Raw genomic sequence first — 15024 nt, 5'->3', positions numbered from 1 at the left:
CACAACTGAGGAAACAAAACTGGTTACCTCATCACTGCTTTGTGCAATACAGGTTTCATTAAAATGTAGCTTTGTGGTTGGAAATAACATCCAAATAAAGCTACCTAATACAGAATCTATACCTATAAGCATTTATTTTACTGATTTTTAAGATGTCATTCTGCCACAGGACCCCTGTAGCCCATTAATTGTCTTTCAGCCCATTCCTTTGCTGTGATCTTGGGCTGGGCTTGCACAGGCTAAAATAGAATACAGACACCAGTATTTGTGTGTGGCCTGCAGGGACCAAATAGTATGGAACATGAAAAAGTATAGATATGGCAAAGTAGCAGGATAGGACCGTTTATATGTAAGTACTGAAAGCTGTTTTGGAAATCTCCGATGTCCTGCGATGAAAATTTTTACAACCATTTTGATGTTACCTGTACAGTAAAGGGTAGGCCCCTACTAAATAACTATTACTGTATATCATAAGCATACAGTAAAGTGGGGTTTTAAAAATTTAAATGTTTTAAGTACTGGATGTTTAGTTTGTTGTAGGTCTACTGTACATGTACTGTAATAGCAATAAATATCAATAAATAAATTAATATAAATAACAATTTACTGTAACTAATGAAAAACTAGCGCAGTTTTTAGTTCAACCACAGTTTATTTTATAAATGGTAGCAATAAATGTTTATTTTGCCAGGTTATTAGTGAACTCTTGAAAATGTCAACCCCAGTCCCTTTGAAAGGATATGAAGCAGTTTCTTTATATTCATGAATTCCACAGACGCAAAACAACAAGGGTTACAATCTGTTTGTGGCACTGAAAATGTATACCAGCAACTGGATATACAACTGTATTGATTAAATGCACTGCACCAATGTCATACAAGATCACATGTGTGGATTCTCATTCTCTTAAGATTGTATTTGGAAGAGGTAAAGGCAAGAGGTAAAGTTACTGATAAGGACACACTCAAGTATAATATATTGTCAGTGTCTGTGTCTTGAATTAGGAGGCTGTGTGGTCCAGTTGTTAAAGAAAAGGGCTTGTAACCAGGAGGTCCCCGGTTCAAATCCCCAGCTGACTCACTGTGTGACCCTGAGCAGGTCACTGAACCTCCTTGTTCTCTGTCTTTCTGTTGAGACGTTGTTGTAAATGACTCTGCAGCTGATGCATAGTTCACACACCCTAGTCTCTGTAAGCTGTCATGGATAAAGTTGTGTGCTAAGTAAACAAATCATATCTTATTAGCAGGGTGTGTGTCAAATGTTTGAATTGTGAGTCTGATTATCTTAGAAAATGAGAAGTAACCAAGAAGGAAAAGGTACAGGAGGATAACCAAGCTGTCCTGGAGAACAGATAACAAGAAATAATTGTTGAAGGATGATGTTACACAGGTAAGGTATAAAAAGGGTTATAAAGCTCTTTTGTTAGACCAGAGAAAGAGAAGACTGCCTCACAGTGTTTGTTGAAACTGGTAATTCTGCACAGGAATACCTTTTTCTCATTGCTTGCTGTTATGGGAGTTTAATAACACATTAGTATTACTGACTAATTGTTGTATTGAACAAAACAGGACTCACACCAGTGAAGTCACTTAACAGCTATTCCCTCATTGTATTCACAGTGGTGGATGTATCATGTATGACCTGAACTGTATGTCTGTTTTATAGCTCTATTCAATCAAACTGTCATATAGAAGCACAAGCCCTAAATAAACTGTCATATAGGAACACTAACCCTAAACAAACTGCCATATAAATATATTAGCTCAAAGAGCTAGATGACCAACATTTAAATATGTTGTATATGTCTTTCTCAAGGAGCTTGTGTTTGAATCAGAACACTGGATGTATTTATAGGTTTTTGACAGCATGACAACAGCTTGTTGTTATTTATATTCACATCCATAATTTATTCTTACATGATGTAATGGAGTTATATATTGTGACATCTATATTGTGATGTTGTGTGTGTGTGTATGTGTGTGTGTGCGTGTGTTACAGCACGAAATACAACTATATTGGTATATCAATTAACTGTGTATTCCCAAAGATCTCCCATATGAAATAATTATACATACAAGTCACTGAAACTATTGAATCTCTGTGAAGTTGCTTTGAATGGCCAGGAAAAATGTAAAGCCTGCAAAAAGTGTTTGATTTTTTCAAAATTAACCCCGTTAACTCATTCTGGTATTGTTTTAATTGCCATTATTCTTTCCTGTTTTTTAATTTTAATTTTAATTTTTGATCCGGTCTAGGTTATCCAGTTTACTGTTTATTTCATCATTTCACTATTGCCAAATGCATTGTTACCAAAAGTTCGTTTCTCTCATCCTTTTGTCACTTCCCAGACTTCGGAAACTCCCACCTCATTCGAACGGATTGGTTTGTCTTATGACGTGCTGAATGGGAGGCGGTGCCTGGTCTGTAGGTGCAAAGGTGATTGGCTTGCGATTGTAGATAGGAACGTTCCAGCTTCGTTCGGCTCTCAAAGCGAAATTGTTCGGAGGAAGTTGTGTCCGGTGTTGTGGAGAAGAAGCGATTAGGAGTTACAGTAATTCAGGAACAGGGCGGTGGTGAGGGAGAGGTACTGGGAGCAAACTTTACCCTAATCAATAACAAACTGGTTTAAATACAGTTCAAGCTCAACTGCTAAAAATAGTAACCTATCGCCTGTATTTAAACGGGTTGTTGAGAATTTGCCAGAAAACACAACAATACAAGAACATTTAGCTGCGAAAAAAGCCCCGTTTGCGGTTTGTTTTTCTTGCTTCCTCTTGTGTGCGGAGGTGGATGTGTGTGTGTGTGTGTTTTTTTTTTTTTCCTTTCTGTTTACAATCATTTTTTCTTACACCGCCATTTTCACTTGCTCTGACTACGCCACCTCGGAAGGGGCTCTGTGCGAAACCTCTTGGACTCGCTGAGGGTGCCAGACTGAGGGGAGGCAGTCGGGCAGGTTGCCGTTTATATATGTGGACTCTGCAGCAAAGGCATTTCTTCTCGGTGTTGCCTTGGAAGGGATGTTTTATAGTAAGTTAGCTAGCCAGTGTATGTCATGATCGGGGAAACACTAGCTCACCACGTCGAGTCTGAACTCAACCACATCGAGGACAGCAAGCCGTCGTCTCATTATCATCATGCCGGGGCCAACAGTAATATCAACAAAAGACAAGCCTTGTTGAAGAAAGGTGGGAGGAAAACTCGCTCGACACCTGCGGCTTTACAAAGCAGACACCATCACCCCCATCGTAACCAGAAACACCCAAGTTTGGCGAGGAGCAACCCTTCGCGCTTCAGTGATATCAACAACAACAACATGGGGACTGGAGGAAAGTCAACAGCAGACTGTACTAGCAACACGGGCCGGACTCCTGCATCCACTGCTATAACCCTGCATCACCAGAAACAGGGGGCAAAGAAAGAGGTACTGAAATTAATGTGTGTGCACGGCATGTAATAATGCAAATACAGTGTGTGTGTGTGTGTGTGTGGAAGCCTGCATGCTAGTTTGTGATGATGGTCTTGACGTGTAGATGTAATGTAAGCCGAATGTGATAGACACACGCCTGGAGACAGCGGTTGAAAATGCATTTGTTTGAAACGTAACCCTGCGTTGTGATTATAAATTATGCATATATAACTAAATAACTGTTAATGTCAAATAATATTCAGCTTAACAGTTTAGGCAAGACACACAAAAAAACATCCACATGGAAACGAGGGAGCGGTAGCGAAGTCAGACGTATTCTCTTTGTTTGAGGCAGCATTTCCCTCGGGGTGGTACTAAAAAAAAAAAAAAGTTCTCTAATTTTGAAAAGCATTTTATCAACCCCAACAGAAGTCTATTTTAGGCTTCTGTAGCGCACACCAAATGTATATGGCTTGTGTTTTAATTGTATATTATGTAGTAAAAAGGGGGAGGAGAGAAGTGTTAGTATAGCAGCTGTTGCTACACTACTTTCATACTCGCTATTAAACTGACATCTCTGTTTAAACAGTATGGCTCTTATGCCACCCTGTGTCGCGGATCATGTTTTCAGGCGTGTTAAAGTTTAAATGTGGTCGTTTGGAAATTTCAGATTATTCCTGAAAGATAACGGGGTTGTTTGGAGTAAGCGAGGTTTCTCGTTTAAGGGGGGTTGTAGCCACACCTGCGCTCATATGACGTTTTGATCACATCATTGTTTTGGGGCGGGGTCGTGTTTGAGGGGGTGGAACAATCAGGTGTGTTTGTTTTGACACAGTTATGACGCTTTACACTTGGCAACAGGAAAGAACCGGAGCCCAGTCGCTGCAGTGGGTGGGTTTAGGTTGGGTTGGGCGCTTCAGCAGAGAACGTGCAGTGCAGCTGGCATGAATGAAGGAATGCACCGATCTGCTAGAGTGTTTACATAACTCAACTTGTAGGACCTAAGCTATTGATTGACTAGTTAGATGTAAACAATTCTTACCATGTAGGCAGGCACTTTACTGTATGGTAGTTCTTTTGTGTTTTTATGCACCCTCATTTATTTACTCCCAAAATGTGTGTGTGTGTATATACCATTACGTAGTCAAGTTCATTAAACCACTATATTACACGATTTCAGTAGCCTATACACTAGGAACATGTTTGTTTAACCCCAAAATGGGGGAACAAATACAATTCTAAAAGTAATATAACAAGGTCACTTACCAGCTCCTAACTTAAATTGTCCTCTGCTTTAAGTGTTTTTTTTTTTTGTGTGTGTGTAGCTGAAATAATTGTGCTAATGACAGTAAAGAGCTTTGAAAATCTAGCCCGGATTTTGGTAAAAAGCTCCTTTTGTAACAGTCCATTACTGTTTAGGCTATTCTGCTGCCCTTCTGTTAAACACAGTGTTTCTCTCCTTGTTTTTTCCTAGGTTTTAAAATCAAAACCGGTAAGAACAGAGAAGACCCCTTTTCCCGGCGGGCTGCCCATGCACAGCCTGAATAAATATGAACACCCAGTCCAGTTTCTGAACACCATCAAACAGAAGATTAAGCACAGCACACCTGTCAAGGTTTCACCAATAAAAAGAAATGAAAATGGCTATCAGCCTAGCCCCGCCTCCTCCTTGGGGATTAAAATACCTCTCAACCCTGCTGATTATTTTAAGAGTGTTAAAGTTCCTGAAGCTGAATCAATTTCTGAAGAGGACCACAAGGATGGCAAGAAGAACTACGCTGGTGCTAAGTTTAGTGAGCCTCCATCTCCCAGTGTCCTTCCCAAGCCACCGAGCCATTGGGTAGGAGACAACACCCAGGAGCATTCGAACCCGAGCAGAGCGCTCATGACAGTGCACCTGAAGACCCTACTCAAGCTCCACGCATTGCCATGAATTGAGATTCAGAAATCTGAAAAGAAAAAAGAATGACAGTAAGTCACCCTAGTGCAGTTCAGCACTGAAGATTACATTTTAAAGAGTCCTGGAGTTGGAACTTGTTGCAATACAAGGTCCTGAAGTTTGGACTGTTTTGAATTTTACATTTCCATGGAACAGCAGCCTTGTACAGTTTAGTGAATTTTTAATGAACTTGTGTAAATATTGTAAACCATGTAATATTGTGTATATTTTTCATGTTCTTTTAACAAAAGTAAATTTATAGTTTTGTTACTGAAACCTGTATGTACTGTATTATATACCGAGAATCAGTGCACTTTCTGAATTTTTTTTATTTTGTCTATAAAAATGAAAGACTGTAAAACCTGTTAGGGTACATATAAAGTAAGAAACAATTTGCGTTCTCTTACTAATTTGCACAAGACTGATCACCAAACCAATGTTTAAGCAACTGGATTGGAGCAAAACAATCTGCGGATTATTTAAGCCAACACAACTTGTAATCCACTACTGAGGAAAGAAATAACTGTGAAGTCCTGGAACTGGAACTGAAATGTGAACATTTCATCATGAATTAAGCTGTGTGACCTCAGAAGAAGAGAACTGCCTGCTTGATTTTACTGATAGTGCTTTCTTCACTCAGTACTGCCAGCACTGACCTTCTGCTTAAAAAGAACATTCACATTTCTGGTTTATTTTAATATCTTGCCCTTTACACCATACAACATCTTCAGTGACATCCAAGAATAATAGTTGTAGAAGCCTATAAAAAAAAAAAAAGGTGTCAGTTGTACTTTTGTTAGTTGTTGTAAAATGTTCAGTTTGATTTGTGTTAATCCACCCCATTTGTCGGGCAGCTATTTTTGAGTTCTTGAATACAACACAAATGAAAAATTATACACAGCACTTAAAATCAAGACATTTTGTTGCAACTTTTGTTTTTCCAAAAAAAAAAAAAAAATTGCTAATCTCCCCTTTCTTTACAATTGGATGCACAACAAAACAAATAAAACTTAATTAGCCTCCCCCAAACATTGTGTGTTTCTTTTCAGGTGCGTGTTTAAATAATTCAGTTATGAGACACGGTCAGCCTTGGAAAATAGAGCTTGGATTTTCATTTACAAATACAACTTGATCCTAAATCCATTATATAGCCTGGTACACTACCATACAATTAAAACCTTGGAGCATATGAAAAAAAGGATGACAACTTTTAAAATGAGAGCATTGCAGTGGCAGCTATGGGATGGTTTGCTTGTGCCGCAAGGTCTATGAACTATGTTAACAGCATGCATTATTAATGAACCGTGCCGACATCACCAAAATAAATCTTAGCTCATTAGCATTACAACATACAAGTTCTTTACTGATGTAACTTAAAACTTAAAAAAAGGATGGTGAGTAAATAGATTCAGGAAAATGGAGTCCTTTTCTTCAATCAGTTGTTAGGTTTATTGAAATATACATGGAGTCTGGCCCCAGGTACAGGACAAACAGATTACTCGTTCTTACAATTTTTGCATGACATTAAATACCCTTCTATATAGATGGTCCACCTCCTCTTTCTCTGACATTTAACCAATAGCAAAGGTACAACACATTAAATTCTGTTACCATATACTATATGTATTTAATTTATTCTGCGTGTCTGTGTGTGTAGTCTAGTGTGATGACTTCTGAAATCAGTGCATTCCTCTTCAGATCCCTGGTGCCCCAAAAGGACCATACATCTGGTTTTTGTCATCTTCCTTGTTCCTATTTCTCCGTATTGCTTGAAACCCTTAGCGTCCAGTGGCATTATCTCTTATTCTCCCTGAGAACCTTTGGGTCCAATGGCAATCCCTGCTTGGCATTCCAAAAGTCTGGCCTGGCCTCTTCTGGTCCACAGCGCTGTTATAGGTTACAGTCAATGCTGGGCAAGAAGCTTGAACACGCAAGGGCTCTATCAATTGTTAGCAGTACATGCAATTTGAACCAAACAGTCTGCTATCTGCAGTATTAGTCTCTTTTCAGAAAAGAACACCAGTATAGCTCTGCCAGTCCACATGCATAGCAAACTGCTAATCAATTCTCGATCCATGTTTTCCAACATACCCTACTTTTAGAATAGAAGATGGAGGGGGGTGACCCACTACAACCAAGTTGCTCACGTGATCCCGAGCCCTCAGATGTCCTCTTCGCTGGTTCGTTGTCACATCAAGTAATGTGTTTGTATAATATATTATAGTGAAGCATGTTTCTCTCATTCTAAGTCTCTACATTATGTGTAGGTATCTACCTTGCCTTCACTGTTTCTATATGTAAGTGTGCTATAAGCAAAAACAAAACAAAGATATGTAAAAATAATACAAAAAATGAAAAATAAACATAGAAATAACACAACAATACAGTAAATACAGTTAATATCACTGTACATGTGTTATTTCTTATTCATGGTAGCTCCCAGTAATTTTACAGTTTCCCATCTGCCAATGGTCCTTTCTAACTGTCACTGTTGTTTTTTCCACCAAAAACACTAAATGCTATTCCAGAGGATCAATACTATTACTAATAACAGTATTACTAAAACAATATAATCCCCAAAAGTGTACCCTAAGGCCTGCCCTGACCATCCATATCGTTTCAATACGGTGGCTTTTAATTGTGCCAAATCAACTTCGACCTTCTCTTTGAGCAGCTTCTCTTCCGCTTTTTGTAAGGCTATTTTAACCAGTTTGTGCACCTAAGAAAAAATGACCTAATATGAATCTAGATATGTGTCATCCCACCAAGCGGTAATTTGGAACTCCTCTGCTTCAGATATATATATATATATCTCCAATCCAAACTGCATGTGTTGGAGCAAAACAAAATCCTGGAGAAGTCTGACAAGTTAAATCTCCATACTTAAAATTGGTATGGTTACTCAACACACAGCATTGATATTTCCCAACCTGCATTGCTTTTATCCAACCCTCTAGTGGATGTACCTCTAATTCAGTGTTTATATTTCTGTTGATTCCAGTGATTGCAGGACACCGGCAAACTACATGACTATTTGTTTCATAACAGCATGCTTTATGCACCACACCACTCCAGTTCCCTCGCTGAACTTTCCATGTAGCCTTTTGCCAAACTATCACTGTCTCATTGTGTAGTACTCCTATCGGTCTAATCTTCAAACTGTCTTTATACTGGTTATTAGGATCCATGTATGGTATTGAGAGATAGAACCTTATGTGACCAGGTGGTTCCTTGCCATTCTCCTTTGGCCACACTGAACTAGCTCCCAGGAGGTCAGTCTGATCAGGGTGGAACATTGCCAACCTCAACCTGAGTTCCTCCTGTGCACGTCTAGCTACCACTCTTAGCCTAATGTCCTTTATTTCTTCCTTCATTGTTTTTAAAAGGTCACCCACAAATATACAACGCTACAGTGAATCATTCGAATGTCACGTTCTTTTCAAAATGAATGTCCAGTATAGGTGACAATAGCACAGCAGTTTTCAATGGTCCCATCCCATTCACAGCCCCTGCTGTATAATCAGTTGTTTCACCGTTGTCTCCACCTGTTTCCCAATACTTGAATCTCCATCAGAATTATTTCTTTTCTGAACCTAGAAGAAAAATCAAGTGCAATATTAATTCTTTTTATAACATCTGATTTCATTTAAACCTTCAATGGGGTTATTCTCTCCTCGAATTTTCTTTATTTCATCGGGAATGTATAGGCTATTAAAGCAGTTTGTAACAGAGAAATATAATACTCACTTCTTAAATCCAGTGATCTGTTTAAGCCTTTGTAAGCTTATTTATTTACAAGATCTCTACTGGTATTCAAGTGAAGTCTTTATTTTTGTCTTATCACAAAACAGCTATCTCTTTTAATATCTTTTATACAATTTTTTATGATTTGCACAAGTTTGTCCATAATTTCATAAGGAACTTTCCCAGTTGGCACCCTAGCCATCCCCAATTTGAAATTGTAACCCTTTAGGTGGGGGCTTCGTCCTGTGCTAATTGTGCACTACTTCGATTTGTGCTTGTAATTGACAGAGAAACCCCTGTAGGGTGATAGTATACTAACACAGACAGCCTAATGCCAATCAAACATTTTACACTTAGTCCCGGTCCATTTAGTATACATTATCCCTCAGTGAGATCTTGTGTATTTAATAATAACTTTTTTTTAAAAAGGTTATTGGTATTAGCTTATTCAATTTTAAATTTAATAACCCACCCTCTTGCATCTGATAAAACAGTGGCCTATTCGGTAATTATTTAGTCTCTCTGTGTTAGTTTATGTGCCTGTAGCAAACAGATTCCTTTCTCTGTTTTTATTGTTTTTTAAATCCCTTTTATAAAATATTTATAAAACCCTTTTCAAAAACGTGTTAGTTTGATTAATATCACGCCATGCATTTTCAAGAATTTACAAATAAATCTGTTAATTCTTGAAAAATAAAAGTTCTAAAAAAACTTTCCATAATCAGTACCGCTCCGTTTATTTAATCTAAATAAAGATAGTTTTTGAGTTTTAAATTTACATTTTACTTGAACCATGGTGGAATTTAATCATCAAAATAATAAAAGTCTTTATTTAATTAATTCACACGGGCGTTTCCCGATGACCAATCATGATAATGCATTCTTAATACTGTGAGTGCATATTACTTTTGCTTCTGTGACTGTTCTGTATTACAGTGAAAAGTTGACTTTATTTTGTTACGCACTACAATACTGCCATTAGCTCAGCGTCTTGCGTTGAACTTCCACAAAAGGTTATCCACACCCTATATTCACAGACAAACAAGCATTAACTGATCCTACCAGTACCACAATCCACCAAGCCTACTGTTCTATACTGCACTGTAAACTCCCTTGCGCCAACATTCCTATTTCATTCTCGATCTTCTTTATGGTTCAGTTATCACATTAATCTAGTTCTCACCACCTCTCATGTGTATGCTGAAATAGGGTTTTTAAACGACTGAAAAAGTAAACTCACAAAAGCTCAGTAAAATATTAATTGTGATGAACATAATATATCCTATTGTGCCTAGGGATCTGACACCCACATGTATATTCTGAATCTTTGATAACACCTTTAAATTTCCGTCAAACTGTTTTAAACAGAATTAGGTTTATGCATAATTACACTCTTATTAATTTAATAAAAAATGCATGCAGCATCCATTTTGGCTGCTTTCCGTTGTCCATTTTAACTAAATCAATACAACCTCTATCACTCATGTGATCTGTGGTTTCAAATATGTATTAATAGGTGATTCATAAAATTCACCCGTCTTAAACATAAAATTCACACAAACAAACAAACAAAAACAAACACTTGCTTGAAAATATTTTTAATAAAATATTTCAAGGTTGATTTACTTAGTTTCAGATTTACTGATCTCCAAAAACATTTGTTTTCTTCCTAAAAGTTTTTTTCAAGCAGCCAATGTAGCAGCAATCTCTACATTATCTCTCTCTCACTCCCTCTCTGCACTTTCTTTTCTAATTAACCCTTAGAAAAACAAAAAGCTCTGTGTATATCACTATAATCCAACACAAACTTTTTCATTGTTCTTTTGTATATTTGTGTTACTGTTTCAGTCCAAAGGTTGGTCATTCCCTTGCAGTCAAACACCAACACCATTCAAACAATTAACCTGGGTCTCTTTCCTTTATCAAACCTCTTACGATCGGGGCAAGGCAATAAGTATTCATGCTGGTTCTTAGTATGTAGTTTTTCTAAGATGTTACTTTATCTCCACGCTTAAGCAAAATCAGAATTACTCAAACAATCACTAATAAACAACTTCTTAATTACATTTTAATGTCACCTTTTAATTTTATTTTTACAACATGAATTCCTCAAAGTTGATGTAGAATCTTTACCATTACAGTTACTTCTCATTTAGCTGCTAATGTTTTCTTTAGGGATTCGTTTTCACTTTGACCTCATGAAGCTTGTGCCTTGCACTCACATTATCTGCTGCAGCTGAAACTATTGCCTATAACACAGAAAATAAGAAGGGAGAGGAAACCAAGAGAAACAGCCAAACAAATGGTGCATGTCAGTAACATACCTCACCCACCACTGCTGTAAACACACAACTAGAATAATAAGATCAACAGGTAGATGTGATACTCTCAATAAATGCTGCAGCATGTCCCTGCCAAGCCTCGTCACAACTGGAGGAGTGCTCCTCTGGTACAGGTACGTGACAAACTGACACACTGTCCACTAACCCCTCCTTGCAAGGACCACTTAGCAAGTACTCAATAATGCATGGAGACTCTGTTAAGTAGCCTATTATTTATTGTGTTATGCACTGTGTAACCTGTGGGGACAAATCCCTTTGTGGAGTAGAAATAAAAGTCATGTAAAATGCTTACAGTAAAATAATTTCAGTATAGTTTAAGCACTGTATATTTCTACCTTTACAGTCAGTGCATTTGCGCGTTACTTCAGTACAGAATGTTAATCCCTAGTAGGGTGCAGCACAGGGTTATCTGTTTGACTGTGTGGACAAAACTGTCACTGTTCTTGTACTTGCCACATATTTTGTTTCAGAAATGAAACTGCTTCCAAATTTCAACTGATAAAGTACAGTATATACCCAAATCACAGAAACTTTGTAAAAGGTTGCCACTCGTGTGCACACTTAAATGTGCTAAATTCAATTAACAACAGTCAAATGAATGTATGTGGGTACGATGCTGTGATAAAGCATAGGTAAGAACTGTAAAGCTCGCAGAGGTATGATAAAGCAGATTAAAAAACGTTTATAAGAGTATAGTTACAGTAAGTAGAGATTTGTTTTTTTCAAGTTCTAAAAGAACCATTTCTGGACTCACATCGTTGTATCACAGGAAGCTTACCCAGGCAGTGGCAGATAGTTTGTGTGCACCTCCGGCACTCTGCAGCTTCAGCATTATCGTATCTTTGGTTTTCATTGTTGTTGTCCTTATCATCCCTTGACATCCAATCTTGACAACATGACACTGGTTGCTGCGTTGTGGTTTGCTGATCAGATTTAATACAAGTCCACTCCGCAGGGCTGTGGAGCCTAACAGCCAGGGATTGTACTGAGTGAAACATTTTGCTTTTTAAATATCACATGCAGTTTTGAGAGAAGCACATGTGTTCGCAGACATTTTTTTTCATACCTTGCTAGTTTAAAGAAAGCTCTCCATTTGCATGCCTTGCTTTCATGACTTTCATGCACTTCCTAGATCATTTGGTACCAGATATTTTTTAAATGGAAAATGGATATTCACTATTGCATGCTTATTTCAAGACTGCACATGTGACAAACAGAAGTGCATTAAAAGTGCGATTCTCACAGAATCATTATCTTTAGCACTCTCTCCCATGTACAATATGAGATTATTGACCCCTAAGTCATCCTGTTACTTCCACCAGGGCTGGCATTAAAGGTTTATTTAGGCTATAACTATCATCCACTTAACATTGCTAATACAAATCTGTTGAGTATACAAATACTAGGCTTGTCAGGGTGTCAATTTTATCCATTATACCACATGCTTTTGATAAAAACAGTGTCCTAATGGTATCAACAAAAGGAAGTGGGAAAGCAAGTCCGGCTGTTTCTAGTGTAAATACAAAATGTTACAAAGTGTTATGGCTTTACTCAACCCAGAGCTCAAGAAGTTGCTGCATGTAAATGAGGTCCCCAATCTGGCAGTCCTGTCTTCACTAGCATATTGAACTAGGGACTTTACTCAGTATGAACACAAGGGGTCTGTCTTAGTCAACAGAAGTACATTAGTAAAATGGACATAAGTTGAATTTCTTTTGAAAATGTTCCTCATTATGATAGTGTTTCAATCATTCTGAGGGGTTATGAGCTCTGCTGTTCCATGTTGTTTTCGTTTTCCTCTAAAGCTGCCTTCACCTGGCTTTGAACTTGAAGAACCACCCTAAATGCTTGGACTGAACAGCCTTATTCTGTTTAAATCAGGAGACGAATGTAACCTTTCAACTCTGCCAACTCTCCCACCTATTCTGTCTATGCAAATGTATTGTAGGGCGCTAGAGTTGGAAAAAAAAAAAAAAAAAAAAGTTTTATGATTCTGTGTTTTAATCCGTGTGTCCCTGCTTGATGCCAACACTGGATTCGGTCCAGCCTCCTGTCATCTGAATACTGCGAAAGCCAAGTAGCTGGAAATGTAAGATGATCTCCTTCCTTTTATGAACATCACTGTAAAGCATGTTAAAACAACAGAGTTTACAATCCCAAGAGACACAATATGTTCTTCTCATCAAATCATAAAGCTGTTTTCACCCAACTTGGACACGATTTTGGAGTGGGAACAAAAAAAACTGGTACTCAAAAAAAGCAAATTAGAGACCAAGTTATGGTTCACTCATTACTGAAGCAACAGAATCCAGAACTATTCCGAATGACTGGCAACAGTGTCAAATTACAATAAGAACGCAGAACCCTGAACCATTCCGAATGACTGGCAACAGTGTCAAATTACAATAAGAATGTAACAAAATGGATTACAAACATTCTGACTGTTGCCTTAATCAGTGAAGTATTTGGTACCTCCCTGTGAGACTTCTATGTGAACGTCATTGTGTATTGCTTGAATGTGTAGCCGGCATTATTGTTCAGTGGTAAATTGTATTTCTGATTCTTAAATCAAGAATAATACCAAAGGACTGCAAGACCCACCCAGGAGGAGGCGGTCTTTGCAAAAGAACTCCAAAACGCAGCATGGAAACTTTCACAAGTGAGGTCAGATGATTCAAAACTTTAAAAGGATGCATGCACAACACCATGAAGGGTTAACTATGATGCTGGAAATTCAACCTAGTGCCATAATAGATATTCTGCTCTAAAATGAACATTCTTTCAACCGTGCACATTTAAGACCGATGTACTTTGAGAGCTACAACCACTATAAAGACCTTAGGACAAATAAAGCCGATAAAGCTGCTGGTAACTGATTCTCTCTCATGCAAATCCTCTGCTGACTCTGTGCTATCCAGTGTTTTTCCACTCCTTTATACAGTATGAATTACTTTCTTGGAAATGGCACGCAATAGTCTATCCTAGTGCGCAGTGTATCATATGTGAGACTGGAAGCTTTATAAGAATGTGAAGACACCACCAGTGAAATGGTTCATTGAGTCACTGAACTGTGCTTGATGACCAACACGGTTAAAGGGGAGTGCAGTGGTAGACCATCTTTCTTTATGAACACATCTGTGTAAAATGCAATGCGCCAGTGTCCCACAACTACAAAGTCACTTGGCCTCCGATGAAATCTGTTTTCTAAGTGCATTTCCTGTGTCAAAGATAACTGGGCCCCACTTCACATCACTTGTTATTACAGCTTTAAAAACAGCTTGGAAGCGAGGCGATGCGGAATCAAAAAAGGGGTTCTCTTCTTACAGCACTTTGCTGCAGCTGTGTCTCAGGATTATTCCTTCACCAACCCCCCTACTGAGCTGCCTCTCTGTCCAGGACCCTCACCTGCTCCACGGACTGAGGGCAGATTCATTATAAATGGCAGCCTAATGGATGGGATAAATAAATAAATAAATTGTTATTGAAGTAGATTATTAAAATGTTTTGTTCATCTCATTGCAGTACCATCGTGTGTCAAAATGCGACCATGGCTCTTACCATGGCTAAAACCACTGCAGCTGCCCTTGTGCTGC

At 38.2% G+C, this 15024-nt stretch overlaps 1 protein-coding gene across 1 annotated transcript; it reads left to right on the top strand.

The window, feature by feature from the left end:
- Nucleotides 1–2484: 2484 nt before the first annotated feature.
- On the top strand, nucleotides 2485–5598 carry LOC121317599 (proline-rich nuclear receptor coactivator 1-like). Its single transcript, XM_041253707.1, has 2 exons — nucleotides 2485–3421; nucleotides 4881–5598. The coding sequence occupies exons 1-2, from the start codon at nucleotides 3053–3055 to the stop codon at nucleotides 5337–5339; spliced, it is 828 nt and encodes a 275-aa protein (XP_041109641.1). The 5' UTR covers nucleotides 2485–3052; the 3' UTR covers nucleotides 5340–5598.
- The last annotated feature ends 9426 nt before the right edge of the window (nucleotides 5599–15024 follow it).

Source organism: Polyodon spathula, chromosome 6, assembly GCF_017654505.1.
Source record: "Polyodon spathula isolate WHYD16114869_AA chromosome 6, ASM1765450v1, whole genome shotgun sequence".
NCBI lineage: Eukaryota > Metazoa > Chordata > Actinopteri > Acipenseriformes > Polyodontidae > Polyodon > Polyodon spathula.
This window is presented reverse-complemented; position numbering and strand designations above follow the sequence as displayed.